Raw genomic sequence first — 20,710 nt, forward strand, 5'->3', positions numbered from 1 at the left:
TGACTTTGCCTGCTGCCTTTTCGGCTCCTTTTTTTGTTTGCCAGTAAGATTACAGAGCAGTGCATCAAAAATCATTATATGCCACATCATATCAGTAAATTCTCAATCTGTAGTGTAAATGTGCTACTTTCTAGGAGACAATAGGGATTATAGTATATGGGAAAAGGTGTTTCTGGAATCACACGAACCTACAGTTTTCTTGTTAGTCCAGTAGTTTAGACTATTAATGTTCTAGTTTAGAGTTTAAGCCATTCAGTCTGTTATTGTTTCCCAATAACTAGACAAAGATTAGTGGGTCAAGTCCACATCAAACAAGCTAAATCATTTGCGTTGCCATCACCTTTGGATGCCTGTTACCAGAGGTCAGCTGAAACAGGCTCTCCACAGTGTGCGACTGTTCTCTGTCACTGCAAAGTCAGACCACACCAAACCTAGAACCATAATGACACCATACAGACATGATGTGCTTGAGCTTCAGTGTTATATATACGTTTCAACTGTGACCTTAAAAAGAACATTGACAAATAAAACTGTAACTTAGATGTGCAGTGATTAGTTGATTAATCAATTAGTTGTCAACTACTGTGACTCAAGGCAGATGCTATAAGCACTCAGATGTCCGTAGCCAACAATGCTATTTGCCCCCTTGGGTGTTAATAACCACGGTGGCTATCATTTCCTAAACCTTACCAAGTAGTTCTGTTGCCTAAACCTAACCAAACTGGACCAGACTAAAAACTGAAAGTATTCAAAACAAAACCTAAAACTCCCCGAAAAGAATAAGTTAGTGTAGTTTTAAACTAGACTTAAACCCCACAGTCCTGTGTTTTATTCATTTATTCACCACAGCCTCCTCTCTACAGAGAGTTTGTTGCTCTCTATAGCCAAAATTGGGGCAGGGTGTAAATAGCCAAATAGCTGCCATGTGCCTACTCTCACCTGGGTACAAATAGACACTGTTGAAAATCAGTCGACAGCTATTTTGTCAATCTGTTTGCCTTTTTGTGTCATATTTCTTTTAGAGAAAAATATCAAAATTCTCTGATTCCAGCTTTTCAAATCCAAATATTTTCTGACTTTTTTAGTCTTCTGTGACGGTAAACTCAACTATCTTTGTGTTGTTGACAAAACTAGACATTTGAGGATGTCATTCTGGGTTTTTGGAAACAGTGCTCAATATTTTTCACCATTTCCTGAAACAAGCAAGTAAATGAATTATGAAGAAAAGTTAAATGTTAGGTGTTGTGTGTCAGTAGGGAACGTTAACACCTTTGCTGACCAAATGTTCAGAGGGTCTAAGTTTAGAGCTTGTTATTAAGCATACATATCATGAGTTCACAAGTTCATATGTTCAATTTTAATCATGTGCAAAAAAGAAAACGTCCCTGACAGATTTTACACTGACAGTGGTGTTGAATTGTTACTGTATTTTCCTGAGAAATTGTCCTCCTAAATTTAGCATGTACTCTCTGCAGCAGATGTTCGTGCCCTTTTTGACGCCGTGGGTAATAATCCTTAATATTCTTGCCGTTTGAAACTAAATGAGGCTTTAATGCACTCTGATTCCATCTTCCAGCACTCATTAATTGTTTTTTGAAAGTCCATAAATTATTTCTGTTGTTTCTTTTTAAGTTTTGCAAAGATAAACAGAAACTTTTATGGATGAAATGGAGGTCTTTAATTCTGTGACAGTCTGTTTTGATTAGAGATTCAATTTGAAATGTCATTGTGAGGGAAATTCACAGAGCGCCTTTTCTCAGCCAAGAGTATTTTTTCCTGCCAAAACCTTCAGCATTGGTGACCTTGCTATAATACTGAAGTTAAAGTGAAATGTTTTTGAGACTTAATTGTGTGAATCCATTTATTCCTGTTTAGCAACAATGTGTCCTCACTCCTTTATGTCCTCCACATCACAGGTGCTGCTCACTCAGTGCGTTTGAAGCCTCATTAAAGGTGTTGTGCAATTCATCTGAAGCCTCATCACTAATCTTCTCCTCTCGCCCTTTTCTTTCCAGATGGTCACAAGAACAAAGAAAATATTTGTGGGTGGCTTGTCAGCCAATACAGTAGTGGAAGATGTGAAGCAGTATTTTGAACAGTTTGGGAAGGTAAGACTGCTTTTATTATTACCCTGCACAGTGTTGTCACAATAACCAAAATTTCAGCATTCTTCAGTTACATTGCATACTGCAATTTTCATCACTAAGATAACATAAAAGATATCAAGTTGGTTATTTTATTTATTAAAGGAGAAATTCACCACTTTTTAAGTAAATGTCCATTCAGTTTTGGTGGTGAAGCAATAAATTCCTCAGTCTGTGCTATTTAGAGGAGAAAGCTTATTTTGCCATTCAGGGATTGTAAAAAAAAAAAAAAAAAAAATAGAATAACAATATTATAGAGAATGGTACTTTTCTTGCACACCTTTATTTTTCACGTAAGGCTATGTTTTGGCCAACAAAGTATAAGATTTAGGCTACAGTGGTGATACATGGCAGTGTGGGTGCCATTATCTCACACACAATAGGACGGATCTGTGGGCTGGAGAACTTTCTTAGTCAATATAGCATGTGCTGAGGAATTTATTGCTTTCATTGACTAAATATACCACCAACACTGATTGAACACCTAAAGAGTGGTGATTTTTCCCTTTAAGGACTCAACCCACAATCAGTGTGCAGCACCCCCTGTCACTCCAACAGCGTAGACACCCCAGTCTTTACAGCAATCAGAAATTTGAGCTTTAAAAGAAGCCAGCAGGACAGGTTTGGCTCCTTTACTGACAGTAGAACAAACACATCTTTACTGTGACGAGCAAACAAGTGATGATATGGCAGTAGCTTCACACAGCCCAACATAGATTGTGCTTACAAGGCAAACAAGTTATGGCAACCAGGTGCTATAACCAAACCCCTGTGCAAAAAACAAAAGCCAAGTGTGTTTTTCTCTTATCAATAGTGGTATGACATCACAAACAAATAACTATAAATATAAAGGAATCGAAGGTGGGATTTTGATATTGTGGCAGCACTATTTCCAGTGTGTTGTGGAAGAAAAACACACCCAGTTCATCCAGCAGAGGCTCATATTCAGCTGTTTGTTCCTGTCTGCTGCAGCAGTTTCTGCAAGCTGTTCTCATGACCAATACCCCCAGCTGAGCGAGGCATATATGCACGCCCTATCATACAAGGACATGCATACTACACACACACTCACGCAGAAACACACACTCACTCTCTCTCAAGTGTGTGCACACGCGCTCGGGCATGTGCACACACAAACAGGCTTTGATACAGTGGCAGCATTTCACAGATAATTTCCCCACACTGAGCAGAGATCCATTTCCCTCATGTCATATTCCACATCAGTCAAGGTCACCTTCAGCTGATACAGTCCCTCTAACATCAGCACTTGACCTTGAGTTTAAACAATTTCACTGAGGATGGATTTTTCATGGGCACATAATGTACCATGTCCTGAAGGAGACAAAAGAGCTGTTATAGATTAATAGAAAGTGTTATTTTTGCAGAGACAATATGCAACCAGCCATCCCCTGTAAAGCCCCGTCTTATTTTCTTGACTGAACGCGAGCAAGGTGAAGGACTTTGTTTTGCTCTTTGCCTGAGGAAGTGGCGTTGAAGACCCCGCCATGGCCTGGTCCGCCTTTCCAAATAAAGATGGCTTATTTGCACAATAGAACGCAGCAAGCAAATATTCAGCACGACTTCGCAATCAATGGATCTGAGAAAGGGCTCGAAATGATTTTCGACTTGATTGAATGACATAATTGACTTGATTATACAAAGTTTTTTCCTCCTTGAGGAATCCTCAAATGCTTAGGAGGAAACAAACAAATCAGACTGATTGAGCAAGATCTTGTGCATGTTTCTGTGTGTGCTTTTATAGCCTACTTGTGCATGCTTGGATGTGTCTGCAGTACTGCTCTCGCCATGCGTGAGTGTGTCAGCGATTAAGTGTATTTATGTGGGTGCATGATTAGGGGTGTGTGTGTGTGTGTGTGTGTGTGTGTGAGTGTGTGAGCAGGTTTGAGTGTCTCCAGTAAAAAGGAAATCAAAGTAGATATTGTAGGCTGCACTGTAAGAAATGGAGGCGCTAACAAGAACAATAAAAGGTACTTCAGTTTTTCCCCATAGAGGAACCCTTTTTAGGTTTTCACCCAGAACCACCTATGAGAGAACGACTCTTCCATGATGTAGTGGTTCCACCCAGAATCTTTTAACCTTCTATGAGTGCTAACAAGAACCCACTCAGGGTGTTCTACTGAGAACCCTTGTATATCCCAAGGGTTTCAACTAGAACCCTTCCAAGGGGTTCGACAGAGAGCCCTTTTATATTCCAAAGGGTTTAATCTAGAACCCACTCAGAGAAAACCTTTTTGTATTCCAAGTATTTTATCTAGAACCCACCCAGGGGTTTTACAGAGAACCTTACTATTTTCCAAGGGTTTTGTCTAGAATGACAGAGGAGGTTCTACCAAGAATGCTCATATTCCTAGGATTTTATATGGAACCCACTCAGGGGGTTATACCAAGAATCTCTTTGTATCATGATGATGATGATCTGCAAGAATTTCAACAATTCATGAAGAGGTCGTTATTCCAAATAGGATTCTTTGGATGAAAAAGGATCTTAATAGAACCCTCAGTCTTATGAATAATCCTTGACACACTTTTTTGCTTTTTCAGAATCAAATGGTTCTTGGTAGAACCCCAGCCCTGAGGAAAGAACCCCTTTGGAACTCTTATTTCTAAGAGTGCATGACAGACGAGATGCAGAGCAAAAAGAGATGTCGTCTTCTCTCTGTTCTGCGTGTGTTCTTCTTTTCTGCCTTACACATCCAGGATTTATTAAATAACCTGCCTGTCACTGCAACCTACCATTATCGTCACATACACACAACTCCGAGGACTTATCCACAGAAGGGAAAGCCAATTAATTCAGTTTCCCCTCCATAGAATCTGTGTGTGTCAGTCTGTCAGTCAGTCGTCAGTCCGTATTTCTGTCCGTCTGCCTGCCTATGTGCATGTCAAGGGCGACGTTAGCCGGCACGGTCGCAGGGCAGCCAGTCATTTATATTTCTGCGAAGTACGTTTTGAAGCACTTATCAATCATCATGCAACTACAGCTTAAGGCACTGGCAAATGTTCTTCCTCAGTGGGAACAAGCCATTTCACTGATATTATTTAGCCAGCACTGTATTTGTGTATGGTGTGTGTGTGTGTGTGTGTGTGTGTGTGTGTGTGTGTGTGTGTGTGTGTGTGTGTGTAAGGCGGCATAGGCCAATTAGCAGGATGTGGTCTACAGAGATGGCGGTGGTTGGGAGGCAGTGGAGGGGAAACAGCTGGTGTGGCCACAATTGGGTCACAGGTTCTGTCTGTAACCTCCACACCTCCCCTCCCCTCCCCTCCCGCCTCAGTCCCTCCCTTCTGTCTCCATTCTGTCAGGGGGAGAGGTGGCATTTGTTATGGGGAGAGGCTGACAGCTCTCATGCACATCAGTCTCAATGCCACTCTCCCAGCCGTCACCATTAGGAAAGAGCACATGCCCGAGCTTGGCACAACTTCAGAGGAGCTCCTCCACAGCCAAAGCACCCCCCCCCTCTTTCCCCTCTCTTTTTTTTTTTTGTCGCCTACAGTACACGCTGAAGGTGTGTATTTGAAGTGATTGTGACAGTCATTTGAACAGAACTGAAGTGTGGTTCTGTTTGGCTGATTCTAATGCATCTCAGATGGATCCCATTACCTGCCTAATAGTAGCCACATCCTGCCCTCCATCTTTTTTTTTCTTGGCCAGCAGCACACTGCACCTTAGCCCTGCGAGCCAGATGAGACAATCTTATCAACACTGCCGGCCCTCCCTTTATATTCAAGGACTCTTAACTGGAGGCTGCTGCTGTTTCTGTCTTGCAATAAAGTCAAATGAAGCAGTGTGCTGTTTGTGCTGCTGTGCAGACTTACTGTATACCTAGCAAGAAAAGGCAATGTTAGCATTTAGAGATCACATCTTTCCTCATATGTAGGCCTCTCCAGCTGACATTTTGTTACCTTTTTTATAGGATAATGTTGTTATGTTTGCAGCAGGCACATTCATTTGTAAGTTGTTTTTTTTTTTAAATCCACCTCCTTCTTTTACCTTAGTGTGTGGTTGGCATAGCAAGCAGAAACTGAAAAGATTTTATGATGTTATTATGCATAAGGTCTTTATAATTTTTGAGTCCTTTAGAGGCTGTTCTTGCCCTGAGGTCAAAGGTCAGGGGCAACTAAAGAACAGCAGATGTGCTTGTAGGGATTCACTGTACTGAAAAGTATTACTTTTGTACTAGTCTGAGGATCTACACACCTGCAAAAAGAGAGACTTTAACTAGAAGAATGCACTGAGTATAGTAGACATCTCTGCCAGACAACAGATGGTGAAGCACCTACTGCAATGCCACCACAACTGCCAGATGCAACCAGCGGAGATTTCCAAAGTTTTGGTGCATGTGTTTTGCGTAGTGTTGTATATCAGTGTTTCCCCTGTAATCACTGTTGGGAGTGATGTATTACTGTAATTCCATTACATTGGCAGTAACCAGACATGTAACTAATTACTTTTCTAAATCAATTGTGCAGTTACATTTACTGTAATTTAATTTACCAGTTACCTTTCTTTTACATGAAAATAGTGGACAGCTGCAGAAGACAACAGACATAGTAAACAAACACCCTGTTCACCAGTCTATTATCAAACTCAGTTGGGGCAATTAGAACTTGTTTTTACTTGTGTATAGATTACACATAGGAACAGTAGCCGTCGCTGCCTCCTCATGGTGGAAAGTATTAAGACCTCCTGTCAGTGATAATGGGTGCAATCATGAATAAAACTCTGCCAGCTGTCACTAAAATAGTATAGCTACAATAAAATAATATCGCCATGTATGCATTAATAAGAGAAAAAGCAGACATTTAAAAATAAGGCAAAAGTTACTTTCCCCTGTAATTAATTACTTTTATGTGCAGAGAGGTAACCAGCATCTGTAACTGCTTACTAAATTTCAGTAGCTTTTCCAACGATGTCTGTAATTATATAGGTCTGGCTAAGTGTACTACTGCCTCCAGTGTTACACTAATGAATCTCCTAAAATTAGAAAAAGTCAGTAAGAAAGTACTTAAAATTTAAAATGTTTGCTTCAATATCAGCCTATTAGTTATAAGCTAAACTGTGATGGAAGCCAGCCACTGCTTTACTGTGAAGACAGTGTGGCCATGACTGACAGCAGTCAACAATAAATAATCTTCTTATTAGGAATAAACCTGCCTCCTGTATGAACTGACTGTAGCCTAATAGGGTTGGCTTACCCTAATGCATGTTAATGTCACTCATAATACTAATGTTAAGTGCATTTATTGGGCTTCTGTAATGTTGGTAAAAAACTTGTCTCAGTAATTAGCCTGTTCGAAATTTAGCCTCTGCTGGCTAGATGTGAAGCTAACTGAGTGGTGTATGCCATGTGAGCACACAGTTAATGTGGATTCTGTGTGTTACCAGTACCATCATGTTTTTATACAAGATTGAATCTCTAGACTTATTTTCAGCAGGTCACACCAGTGCTTTGTGGAAATATAGTGCTTTGTATGCTGGCATATAATGGCCTCTTATTTTCCAATACATCAAACACCTGTTAACAAAACACCACCCACCCCAAAATGTTCCACTGAGCCAAGCACTTGATTAAAGACGGAAGATGGTGTGATGACACCTTATAAATTTGGCTGTGACGTACCAGCAGAGCCCTGCCCAGGCATGAAAAGAGCTCTCCGCACGGTTAAAGGCATAATTAGCTGGGGTGGCTAATGCTTCCTCATTGGTTTATTGTAATCTGCTTTGGGTGCATCTCATAGTGCCCTGATTTGGCTGAGCTGAGACAACTCCTGCTCACAGTTTCTGCACTCCTGTCCATTGGCAGGGCTTCACTGTGCAAGCCTGAAGCTGACTTTTAGTTTAATCAGAGCTACTTGCTTCCATGTCACTGGGCTGCCACAATCGTCCCTTTATGTCCAGCCTGTCCTGGTTCTCATGCTCCACTGGTCTAGAGCCAGATCCTGGAGGTGGAGCTGAATGGGAGGAGGTGGAGGAGGAGGAGCTTAACCAGTTCACTGCCACTGGGCTCAAGAGGGATAAAGGTAGACACACAAAGGTCACTACTCAGTTAGACAAGCAAATCATAGTCTCAAAGTTAAAAAAAGGGATGACACCTGTTGGAGGGCAATGGGAAGATATATGTAAGAGTACATGGACGAGACAAGCCTACTGCAGCAGCACGCTGTCCTTCTCGGTGTGTTTCACCTCTGGCCAGGCAAGCGTCTGCCTGCATACTTCCCTCATACTTTCACTGAGAGAAAGCAGATGAGAGGAAATTATAAGAGCGTCAGAAAAGGATTCCTTGGTTAGTGCATGAAAATTCTTTCCGGGGCTTTGGTAATCTAATACCATGGCTGACATTTCGCGTGCCCTTAGATTTTGTAAATGGCAGAAAAATAACTCTGTGTGACCGTCTGTAAAGACTGTATGAATTCATTTGGCATACCTGCCCAAGTGCTTAGGCCCTCAACAACACTGGAGGTTTTCAGGTATTCCATGTCACAAAAAACAGCCTTAATGACAATTAATAAAATCAGTAGCATATAGTGCTGTTTTATTTGATAATTTTTCTTGAGGATTTTATTTATTTATTGTTTATGAGCGAGAGATACAGCATACACAGAAATTGAAAACAGCTATCCAATGCAAGTATCACAGTGTTTATAGCGGATGCTAATTTTCAACATCCGTCCCTCAAAGGGTCTTATAAAAACAAGAGATTGAAACAATGAGGTAAAAAGATGGTAAACTGAATTCAGCAAGGTATCATAAAGCTAAGTAGAAACTGACTCTAAAGCATACATTTAAACATTACATTACATTTAAAACTGAGACATGAGAACAAGTTTGTTGCTGAATTGACCAAGATTTGGTAGTTAAAAAAAAGTGAAGATTGTTGCAAATGTTCAGTGATCAAATTGCTGGATCATACTCCTTTCACAGAAAGGAAAAGCTGTTTTACTGAGAAAAGATATTTTAAAGAATAGATCTTTACAGTTGCCACTTGAAGGTACTGCTGCAGCTCTGTAATATCTTGATGTAATTATTAGAGAGAGGCTGACAAGGAAGTCCGTTTAAACATTTAAACACAGGCTTTAAATAATGAAAATCTCTGCAAAGCTTAAAATACTGGATTCACTTAAAATGCAGCAATGGTGGTACCCTATTTGTTTTCTGTCCAAAACTCTTGTCCAAAAATGTAATGTGCTTTTCAGAATTGTGAATTTTTTGCATTATTCTAATGCAGTTGAGTTGTTTTGTCTTATTAGAAACCTAAACTTGAGCTACTTTTAGTAGCAGCCCTCACAAAGTCCCTGTGCAGAGATTACAAATCACCAAAAATCACTGATGTGACATTGATATCATCTCTTTTATCTGTTTGATTGCAGAATTAAATTTTACCTTGCATGACAGCGCAATTAAGCTCTCACAGTGAGAACACAAACACAGGGCTTAAAGTCTAACTTCACCCCCAGGTCTGAATCTAACTCCACCTGCTGCATCATTTTGGAAAATCCTAAAAAGTGGGAAAGAGGCTAAAAGAAGAGGAGGTGAGCAGGACGTGTGAGGCAGACATACATAAGTCCCAGATGGTTGAGTTTATGTAAGCATTCCCCTTGCAAGCAGTGTCGGGGGTTCCCCTTACCCTACAGACACAATATACAAGATTTTATAGATGCAAGCTAAGGCAATAAACTAGATTCCTGGTGTCTATGCCACATTTTTGTTGTTATTCTGATTCAGATTTTTAGAAATGAATCCAAAGAAGTTTGCTTTCTCTAACATATTTTCATGCCTTGATGCGTACTGAGTCTGTAATTTTTATTGAGTTTAACCATTATGTCGAGGTCAAACTTGGACAGGGAAGTGCTTCAGATCTATACAACATTTAGATTGCAGACCATTTCCAACAGCATCAACCATGGAAGAAGGCCTTACTTGCCAGAAACAACGAGGAAACCCAGCATCAATTGTTCTGTATTCTCTACATATTTATTACTAAATATTTTGCAGTTTGAGTAATGAAGACTGGACATGGTAAGCTTTTAAAAGGCATTCTCATGACAATTGCCAGTGACAGTTTTTTAAAAGATTTTTCAGGAGACCCCTAGAACTTTGCTGTTGAGACTTTCAGCGGGCCTCAAATATCAATCAAGGAGTCTCGGACCCCCTGAGGCCCCCTGTGTTTCTCAGCACGCTTGAAAGGTTCAGGATGATTTGAAACAGTAGATGGTGTGTTGAGCCATTTTCAACCCATGAAATTAAGATTTTCATAAGTTTGCTAAGAAATGGCAATATTAACAGCGGTGTTAACATGTTTTATTACAGTACAGTCACGTCATTTAGTTTATAGCTCAGAAATCATGTTTAAGTGTGCAGTTCTTCTTCAAACTAGAAACTGTGAAGGTGCACATTAAATACACTTCGGACTTGAGTTGAAGTGATGGGAGCTCTGAAGAAAGCAAAACCCAAATACACTTCACGCTTCATGTTCACTGCCCGAAATAGCAAACATGGGTGATTAATGCAGAAAAAATACACTTTATATGAGCGAAAAAGAACCTAATCAAAAGGCCACAGTCCTTCATTCCACTTCCTCAGCTAGTGCAGGTGCACATTTGCATGCCATTTACATGGTAGCTCGCAGTGACCACGGCTACTCCAACGTCCCGGTGTCCATCATCTGCTGACATTCTGTGATTGTTTCCTCTCTGCCGCGACTCACCCAATCAGTTGAGGATATAGTCTGGTTCCAGTGATTATAAGGAGTGATCAGAGCAGCAATGATGGAGCATGTGCCTTGCAGTGGAGATTTAGCCAGAGGCTTCAATCTCATTGCAGTCACTTGTAGTTAGTGACTGAGACTAGCAGTGAGAAGGGCAGAGCAATATAAATGAATTGGCTATGAATGTGTATACGGCCGCGGTGCTGCAGGGACACACAGGGAGAAAGGGCCAGTTAGACAAACTATTTCATATCCCCCTTGACCTTTATTTGCCCAGTGGCCCAGCAACATTTCCAATAGAGTAGCTTTTAAATGGCCGCTGAAGAATTGAGCTGTATTATTCACATCATATTTTTTTTGTGTGTGTGTGTGTGTGTCTGTCTTTGTATGAGAAAGCCAGCATATGTGTGTGTGTGTGTGTGTGTTAATGCAAGTGTCTTTATTGCAGGTTACTGAATTTTTACTTAAAGGATCAGACCTTTAACAAAAGATTAAATAGATTTTTGACTATTGCTGATCCTTAGAAATGCCTATCAGACGCTCTCCTCCAACAACTAGATGCGGTGCAGTATAGGTGGCTCACAAAGAGAGCCGTGGATCAGGGGAGATTGACACCTTTCTGTAGGTCTGTAGTCTCATCTCCCAGCTGTCCCTCCTGAAATGGCTCCCTCGGGATAAGCCGGGATTGGCTTGATTGTGTTATCGGCGACTGATCGGGTCATTGAATGATGGAATTTTGAGCCCCTGTTCTGCTTAAAGAATGAAATGTTTAAAGAAGATTGACTGTGATTGGATCAGATCCAGCACCTGCTCAAAGGGTCAATCAGGTGAAGGCAGGAGGCAGCAATCTCTGCTGTGCTATTGTGACACGAATAGAACGGGGAATTAATGTGTGTGTTGGGGTAGGGTGTTGGTGGATGGATGGTAGAGGTGGGACGGAGGGGGGGTGGAGATGCCATTCAACAGGGAAGAAGTTGAAAAAATGTCATCAGAGGAAGTGTCATGAGTAATTTGCAGCAGTCTCACCATCAGACTGGTGTGGAGGTGGACGCCTCCACCTCCACGCCTTCACCTCAGCCGTGCAAACTGCAATTTGGTCCTTAGGGAATCCCATGTGGGAGAAAACGTCCGCAGGAATGGAGAATTCAAAGACGGGTTTATTTCCCAGATGGATGGAAAATATGTATTGATATATGCTGCATGTATGTTCTCAAGATTGGCATGGAATAAAGAGCTTGAAGGATGGGAGCCTGGCAGAGCTTAATGCAACAGAGGGTAGGAGAATGCTGTGGGAAAAAAAAGCATTTTAGCATGTTTTGTTGTAAAGGACGTGTGTCTTTTGAACTCAAAATTGGATCAAATTGTGAAAATAATTCTAAAATGATGTGAGAGAATTACATTAAATGGCCCCTGTGGAGTTTTCTTGTAAACATCCTGAAGTTATGTTTACATGCTTTACATGCATTTCCTCCCTCAGAAAAAAAGTATTTTTAAGCCCAGCATTGTTCTCATCCATGTGAATTAGCTTGCAGTCTTCACCCTCCCTTTTTTACTGGCACACTGCAGTATATCTTGGTGTGTTTCTGTCCACTGTAGATCAGCGGAATAATGTGAAATCATGTGGTATGACTGTGTCTCGTGTCACCTGCATGCATGTGCATGTGCGTACACCTGCAAACAAAGAAAACAGGGACCCACTCATGGAAAAACAGCTACATGGCACTACTCAAGGTCTAGAACTCCTCAGGGAACCTTTAAATAAGCTGCTGTAGTTTGAATGTTGAATGTGGTCACTCATACTACCCCAATTTAAGCTACCATAATGTTACTTAGCAGTAACAATTATAGTGCATAGTTGTCATTTATATTTATGTGATGTCAGCTCTCTTTATACAGTATGTTCCAGTGAAGTCAGCTCCAAATATGGATGCTTTGCACATTTTATTTTCAGATTAAAAATATATAATGTGAATATTATTCCTATTACTGTTACTATTAATGATGGATCATATAAACTGTATATGTAGAATTTGGGTTGGACTACAAAAGTTTAGTAACAAACTGCAAAAAGCCTGACTTAAACAGTGGACTGAGAATTATAGGGTTAATCTTCTTTATCATTCTAACAATAAAATTGTTCTGTAAGTTTCCATATTTCAGAAGATGGATGGATGGATAGGATGTATTTCCTTGTTGTGGCTCAAGTGCATGTTTTAAGAGCAGCGGAGACAGGCATATTTGAGTTGAGGTCCACAGAAGCCGATGTCGGCCTCTGAGTGACAGACCTTGTGCCCCTGCATGTCACAGCCAAATGAGAAACAAAATGATGGTGTCAAATTTCAGCTCTCATGTGATAGGCTTTTAAAGAGGATGAAAAAAAAATGCTTTTCAACCCAAATAACCCTTTTCATCCTCATCAGATCTTAACAGAGGGTTGTCAGTGCTCCACATCCCCCCTCCACTATAGAGCTCCAGGAAACTGGTGAACATGAACCATGACTCAGCACCACCTGGTGAACACGCAGTTGACACAGTAAAGCTCAAATGATGACGATGCACAACGCTCACCTTAACATCTGAGCTGATACATACACTTTTATGAATCTTGAGAAATTTTCTTAAGGTGTTTGCTGATTAGGCATTTGGGATAAATCTATCCAGAGGACTGCACAAAGTGATGGCAATCGGATGTTTGAGTTTAAACTGCAACTCTGATACTTTATTCACATTTTAGAGATATATAATAAGCAGAAAATTCAATATTCCTTTTTTCCAAATGTGTCAACCTTTGCCATTACAATTATTGGATTTTGCAAAATTATTCCGTAAATGTATCTAGAGACAAGCAGTAAATAAAAAAAAAAAAGGAAAAGTGTACTCAATAGAGTGCAGATCTCCACCAGGCAGCCTGGAAAGAATATTTAGATGTAACCCCCTTGTAACTTTGTAACTTGTAACAGACTACAATTACATTTATCTTGTAATTTAAATACATGTAACTTGCACTGCTAGTATCCAATTAAATATCATTTTTTGTATGAATTCTTGAGTTATGGCCAAAAATATGTGTTACGAGGTCATAATGGCCTTGACCTTTGACCACCAAAATCTAATCAGTTTATACTTGAGTCCATGTCATTTGAAGAAATTCCCTCAAAGCATTGTTGAGATATTGCCTTCACAAGAATGGGATGACCCGAAAACATAGTACCTGTGTGAAGTGTGAAGACATTAAAAAAGAGTTTTTCAACATTTTTCAGAAATTGAGTCACAGAGACCCTTCAGCATACAGTCATGAATGTGGAGGAAAAAAAGTAAGGCTGATGGGTCCAGTAGTGTGTGAGATTAGCTGCAGACAACCTCACACTCATACAGACACACAAGCTATCGCATGATCCCCTCCTGGCTTACACTTGGCGGAGATAACAGAACTATCAACTTGTAACCTGGATAAACACATAAGATAAAAAGCACTGCTGAATGTTGGTTTCAGTATAAGTTCCTTCATAGCCAGATTTGATAATATGCTCTATATACCTGCCCTTTGTGAAATGAAACTTAACTAGCTACATTCAAAGAAAGTGAGGGAAGCATACTTTGTGTTTGCTGTGATTGAGATCACTGACAGCACATCTTTTATTATATAGCACGATGAGAATTCAGTACAAGGGTTGAAAAATGTCTTCAAGTAGCCTTTTGCCTGTGCTTCTTCAGCCACCTACCACAGTGTGACCAGGTCCACACAGGCAGCTCCCGCTCACGCTATGAGTGCCTCCCACGCATCGCCTTCTTGAAATCACCGGGTAAATGTTCTTACATGGAAATGTACACAATGTGCTGCCGTTTGATGTGAAGGGCTAATGACGTCTCAAAGGTTTCACTTATCTGAAACACTTTACTGCTCGCTCCTGTGTGTCTATGTATGTGGATATCCTCAGGTCTGTTAAAAGTGTTAGATTATCCAGATTTAAGGCCTGAAGTCACCTACTATCTTAAATGATAGAGTTGTTAGGAATTGCTTATTAGGTTTTATTTCAATACAAGTGAAGAATCCAACATTGGTAGTGACAGACTCATTACATCCAGTAATATTTTGCTAGGGCAGAGTAAGTAGGCCAAACAAAATGGGGTAATTGCGATGAAAAATGTAGTTTCAGCAAAAGATGTGAATGCTGTGGTTCCAGTTTTGTTTCTAACCTGTTCCAGTGTCTTATACAGCTCTTTTGTCAGAAACTTTGTTAGCTTTTTTCCCTCCTTCTCCTCTCCCTGTTTCATTTGAGAAATGTGCTCATTTTGACAGCTTTTATTCTGTATTGTTAAAACAAGACGACGAGTCGACAGCCATGCTAGCAGCTCTGCGAGGCTTTGAGCTAAATGCTAATGTCAGCATTCTCAGATATTCACAGTGCTAACATGCTGTTGTGGACAAAATGTGGATAAAAAGTCATCTTATCAGTTTTAGTCTCATCATCTGGGAACAATCTGTGCCAAATTCTGTGGCAATCCTTTCATTGGTTGCCAAGAAATTTTAACCCAAAACTGAAAATGTCAGTCTCACGTTGGTGCTAGAGAAAAAGTCATTTCAATTTTTCCTCTGGTGACCTTAAACAGCTGTACAAAATTTAATTGCTTACCTTCACAATCCCACAGTTATTAAGATATTTTAGTCTGGACCAAAGCCATGGGCAGGCTGACATTGCTCTGCTGTAGCTAAGAACTGTAAAATAGCTCTCTAAAGCCTCTATAAATCCTCCTCCATGTTTTGTATTATTATGTACAGTGGTGTCTGGAGCAACTCATCTATGGCTTTGTTGGGACAGAGGTCAACTCATGAGAGTATACTCGCCGTGGGTGTCAATTAATTTGTTAATTTATATTGGCAACACACTGTTAAGCAGATGAGGACTGAGTCATTTTACTCAGAGAGGGAAATGCCTGTACATACACACTGTTTACATTGCACTGCAAAAAACAATTACTCAGATGTAAACTGACCACTGACTATGTGCCTGACATTATTAGTTAGAGTTTAAAATGAGTCCACTCATCCTCCTATTTGCATTTGTGTTTAGTTAATAGAGCTAATCAAAACACTCACTTCCTTCACAGGCACTGGAGGCAACCAAAGTGTTGGAAGATGACTAAAACATGCAGTATTCAGAAATCTAATTCAAACCTACATTTAGATCTGTAGCATTTTCTTATTGTACAGTGATTGTCAGGGAAAGCATTCTTCAAAAAGCTTTTCTTTTGGACCTGTAAGGCCAGGAGACCTACCTACACCCATGATATTTCCAGAGATTTTGAGGCTGTTTCCTTGGTCAACATCATCAAAAAAAATAAAAGAAAACCAAATCATTATGGTGGACATCTGGAGTCCAAGTGGCATATTTGCAGATGAGGGATGGATGGATGTAATTGCAAAGTTTGGTGACAGCTGAAATATTTGGGCCAGAGATGCCACACATCACATAGTCGAGGCGCAGTGTAGTTGTTTTACCTCAGTCTGTGTACCAGACATGTTTTCTGAGGAGATTTAAAGTAGGATAGATGATCACTGTGTGCATGTGTGGTTATACAGGGTTTGGAAGCACAGGCTATGTTAACCGCTGCTAAGTAATTAACTAGGTTGTTTACTACAGGACTATGAATACACATTGATTTGATTTGATCAGAGTTTTAAACTTCAATTCAATAGTTTTAAAAAGTTTTAAAAAACAGTACTCAATACCTCTTTTGACACCACGGCAAAAAGTGACCTGCCAAACCGAGCAGCAAAATTTGATACAGACTTTCATCTGCAGTTTATTTGCATTAAGCAGGATGTTTTGGTCTTTTCTGATCATTAACACTTTAAACATTACCAGCCAGCTTTGAAGGGGTTGAAGTACAGTAGTAGTAAAGTTATGTCTCCTTTGCTATTTATTTCTAAAGCCTCTTCGTCATGATTGAAGGGAGCATATGTCATCCTCTGATATTAACAATAGCTCGTATTTACTCGAGGCAACTGTGTGACAGTCGGCACCTTACAGGGGCGCTTTCATGGATCTACCTGATGTATCAAAAAAATGAACAAATATAGTATGTTTGACAGTGAAACGTCAAGATTTATGTGACTTGTCGTTTTTATATTTGGGGCAGTATAATCTGTGCTCATCTCCCAGCACAATCACAATCACTAAATGTTGTAGACGTTTTTTTAGTAGATATCTGGATCTGTCCTGAGCAAACTAAACTAGATGCATAATAAAATAAAATATAAAACACCATGGAGTATCATAATAATTTTATTTTTATTTAACTGTTAACCATGTAACACATTAAATCCCTGACGTGAATTATATGTCAGCACTAAACTCTCTGCTATTCTGTACAGTCTGCAAATACAAGGATACAAGATGATTCATTTATCGTTTACAACAAGGCTGGAAAATTAGATTTTTTCAAGTTACCTCTTTGATTGATTGGAATTGATCATTGTTGAATTGAATGTTGTTCTATATGTGAACGATTGTTTTCATTGTCGATTAATCTGTTGATCATTTTCTCGATTAATCATTTAAGTAATCCTGTCACAATCGTGTCACTTGAAAAATAAATTCAAATACCAAGACATACGTCTGTGTGCTCCACATGTTTGGACCTACTTTTCAAGACTTTCCTGTAAAACTGAAAAGTGTTTCTCAAAGTCCAAGTTGACGTCCTTGTTTTGTCCACAACTCCAAAATATTTGTTTTACTGTCAGAGAGGATTAAAGAAACCAGAAAATATTCACAATTAAGAAGATGATATTCAGAGGATTTGGACAGTTTTTTTTCTAAAACATGACTCAAACTGATTGATTGCTTATCAAAATAGTTGATGATTAATTTAATAATCAATTACTAATCAATTCATAGATTAATCGTTGCAGCTCTGATATGAATATGTTACTACTGTGTTGTATGTGTGTGTATGTATACATTGTGTGCACTGTTTAAGTCCTGCTCTTCTCTATATGTTACTATTGCTTTTACTGCGTTTAAAAACTGTGTGACCTTTCCCTATCTTTAAACTGCATGTCCTGTTTGCATTGGCATTTTTTACTGTGTGTATTTACTATGTGTATTTAATAATTTGCACTACTCCTCTCTAAATAAACTAAAATAAACGAAGAGTTATGTAGATGAAAATCCACAGGGAACTGGGTTTTTGTTATTTCACACCTTTTATCAACAAATCAGCTTTGGTCAGTGGTAGATGGTGGAGTTATTAAACCGTTTTTGTGTAAGTAAGGCCTGTTTCCACTCAGGGAGTTCAGGGGAAGAGAAAGATGATAATGGAGATGAAGATAAGGTAGATCACAATATAAATGTAAAATTTGAACAAGCTAAATTTCTTCTCCTTATTTTACATCTTTGTTTTTTTTTTCCTTTTGAAAAGTGTATAGGTGTAGACATACCCTGTCTCATACAGATAAATGGAAACTGATGGAATATAAAATCACGCAGAGGATTCAGAGATAAGATAAATATAATGTCAACAGCACTCGTCAGTGATTCTCAGTAGTGAATAGAGGCCGTCTGTAATTACTTGAGACATTTTTCTGGTTGTTAAAACAGAAAGCACTTACTTTGGGTCATGGGGCGAGGTTACGATTGGGATTAGAATGACTCATCTTGTAGTTGTGTTTTATGTTTAGTCTAATTTATACATGTGTCTACATGGCAGTCATTATGTTTCCCTTTGCTCCGCTGACCTCTGCGTTTGATTTACTGCTGTTTCTATGCCTTTTTGTGAGTGAGTGAGTGAGTGAGTGAGTGAGTGAGTGAGTGTGTGTGTTTTCCGTGCTTCCCCCCTCAGAAAGGAATAATGCAGTGAGTGAGCGGACGTGCATACGATGGCGGGAAGTGACAACAGATCCCTATCTTAGCTGCCATGCCATGAATAATCTTTGGCTTATTTTCTGAAGTGGTATCTCAGGGTTCTGGTCGAATTGTCTAAAAGCTAAATAAATCTGCTTGATTGAACTAATGGCACAGAGCCAAGATCTGGCACCAAGTCTCGTCTCTCAGCCTAATCTTTTTGTCACGGACACATTGACCAGCCTCACACACACACACACACACACATATGCACACACACATACATACACTAAAGCTCCCTCCCAAGTCACTTCCTGATCAGGAAACTTTGAACCCAACATGTGGCCCATAAGTCCTATCCACAGGTAATTAGGTTTGATGGTTAGTTGAGCAGAAGCATGGATTTTATCCTCCTCTCTGTCTCACCTCCTGGAGGGTTGCCTCAACTTGTTTTTGATAAGCCCACTGCCAGCCCAGCATCAGTCTCTTCCAGCTGAACACACATTGTAAAAGCCACCAAGGCGCAGTCATCCCTTTTAAAGATGAATTACCCGCTAATATAAAATTATGTAGACTGGAAAGGTGTGTGTCAGTACAAGACTGAATATACATTTCAATTCTGATGTGAAAAATTAAACTCTGACTCTCTTTTTCTAAGTGAATCGCAGCTTATTTCCCCCTCTAGTGGTCTAGGTGAGGCCAGCTGTATTGGATAATGTTAATGACAGACAGGAATATGTTAATGCTCCCTCTCGCTGACATCCAGACCAACTGGTGCGAGTGTTGGCACAGCAGAAATTGTGTTTCATAAATTCATTGAATCGGCTTGACCACATTAGTGTCACTTAACATTTCTGCGAGCTTGTCTGTGGTTTTCTTTTTGTCAGTTCCTTTATTGTAGCATGGAGGACTATCACATGCCCTCAAAAAAGTTTGTGTGCAATTTGTTTAACTTGCAAGTACAACTGTAAAGGGGAAATTATGTAATATATTTACTGTACTGTATGACCATGATATGTCATCAGAGGTTAAAGAAAGTTGCTAAGCTGAAGTACTGGCTTCTTTGTTCTCCTTTAGAATTTCTGTTCTGGATCAGAACAACTGTTTTTGTCATTGATCAGCTAAAATTAATGCCAGAAGTTTTTCTAATGAGTTAGCGTCTGTTTATCAGTTGTAAGAAATCATTAATAATCTTTTCGAAGGAGTAGATGTTTAAAATGGTTGAACTGAGCAATACAACTCCACAGGGCTTTTGTTTTCAGGATAACAGGCTTAACTTTACATTGACCGACAACTGACAGTTATAAGTAGCTGATTAACTTACAGTGTAGGCCTCTTTATTGCTCGCCACTGTTGAAACTCTAGGGACTTATGCACTTCTCCTTTATACCTTAGCGAGCACACTATGTCATCGTGTTAAGTGGTTTGTGTTAGCTGCTGGTAAACCGTCAAGAGAAAAGCCAGAATTACATTTGAAACAGCTTTGAATTTGATTTGATTTGACTTTGTTTTGAATGTGATAGGAGGTGAGCACAAAGTAGGACAGGAGTTATCATGCTCAAGTGACGGCTTGATTGCATTCAATCGTTTGCCAGCCAGTCTTCAAGCTGCCAACTCACCGTGTGAATGAGAGAACGTGTGTGCAAAAAAGTTAGTTTCAGTGAAAGAATTAAGACTAACAGGAAAGAGGAAGTGTTCATTTACTCTGTCATTCTCATTACAGCTGTGTTCTTATTAACCTGCCCTAAATATTGACACTTAGTGACCTTGCACAAAAAAATATACTGAACATTAGACATGCATGCATTCTGTGTGGATCAGTTTAATTTATTTGTTTTTTACATTCTGAACAGAGAGGAGTAAAAATACAACATTTCATTCCTTAATGGTATAGATCAGATATTTTGAAGTGGGGTTGTATGAGGTACTTATCAATAGTCAGTGTGTTACCTACAGCAGATGCCAAATGGCATGCTCCCGTTTCAGAGGAGCAGAGATG

At 39.7% G+C, this 20,710-nt stretch overlaps 1 protein-coding gene across 11 annotated transcripts in view; it reads left to right on the forward strand.

Annotated features, from left to right (window-relative positions):
- The window catches only part of LOC146318764 (RNA-binding protein Musashi homolog 2), a 351,568-nt gene that overhangs the window by 108,357 nt on the left and 222,501 nt on the right, over positions 1 to 20,710 (forward strand). For all 11 annotated transcript variants that reach the window (XM_084730906.1, XM_084730905.1, XM_084730904.1 and 8 more), the window contains one exon: positions 2,016 to 2,108. In XM_084730906.1, the coding sequence (XP_084587032.1) occupies positions 2,016 to 2,108 (93 nt within the window). The remainder of the gene's footprint in view (positions 1 to 2,015; positions 2,109 to 20,710) is intronic.

This window comes from Lutjanus erythropterus, chromosome 11 (assembly GCF_056507025.1).
Source record: "Lutjanus erythropterus isolate fLutEry1 chromosome 11, fLutEry1.hap2, whole genome shotgun sequence".
NCBI lineage: Eukaryota > Metazoa > Chordata > Actinopteri > Lutjaniformes > Lutjanidae > Lutjanus > Lutjanus erythropterus.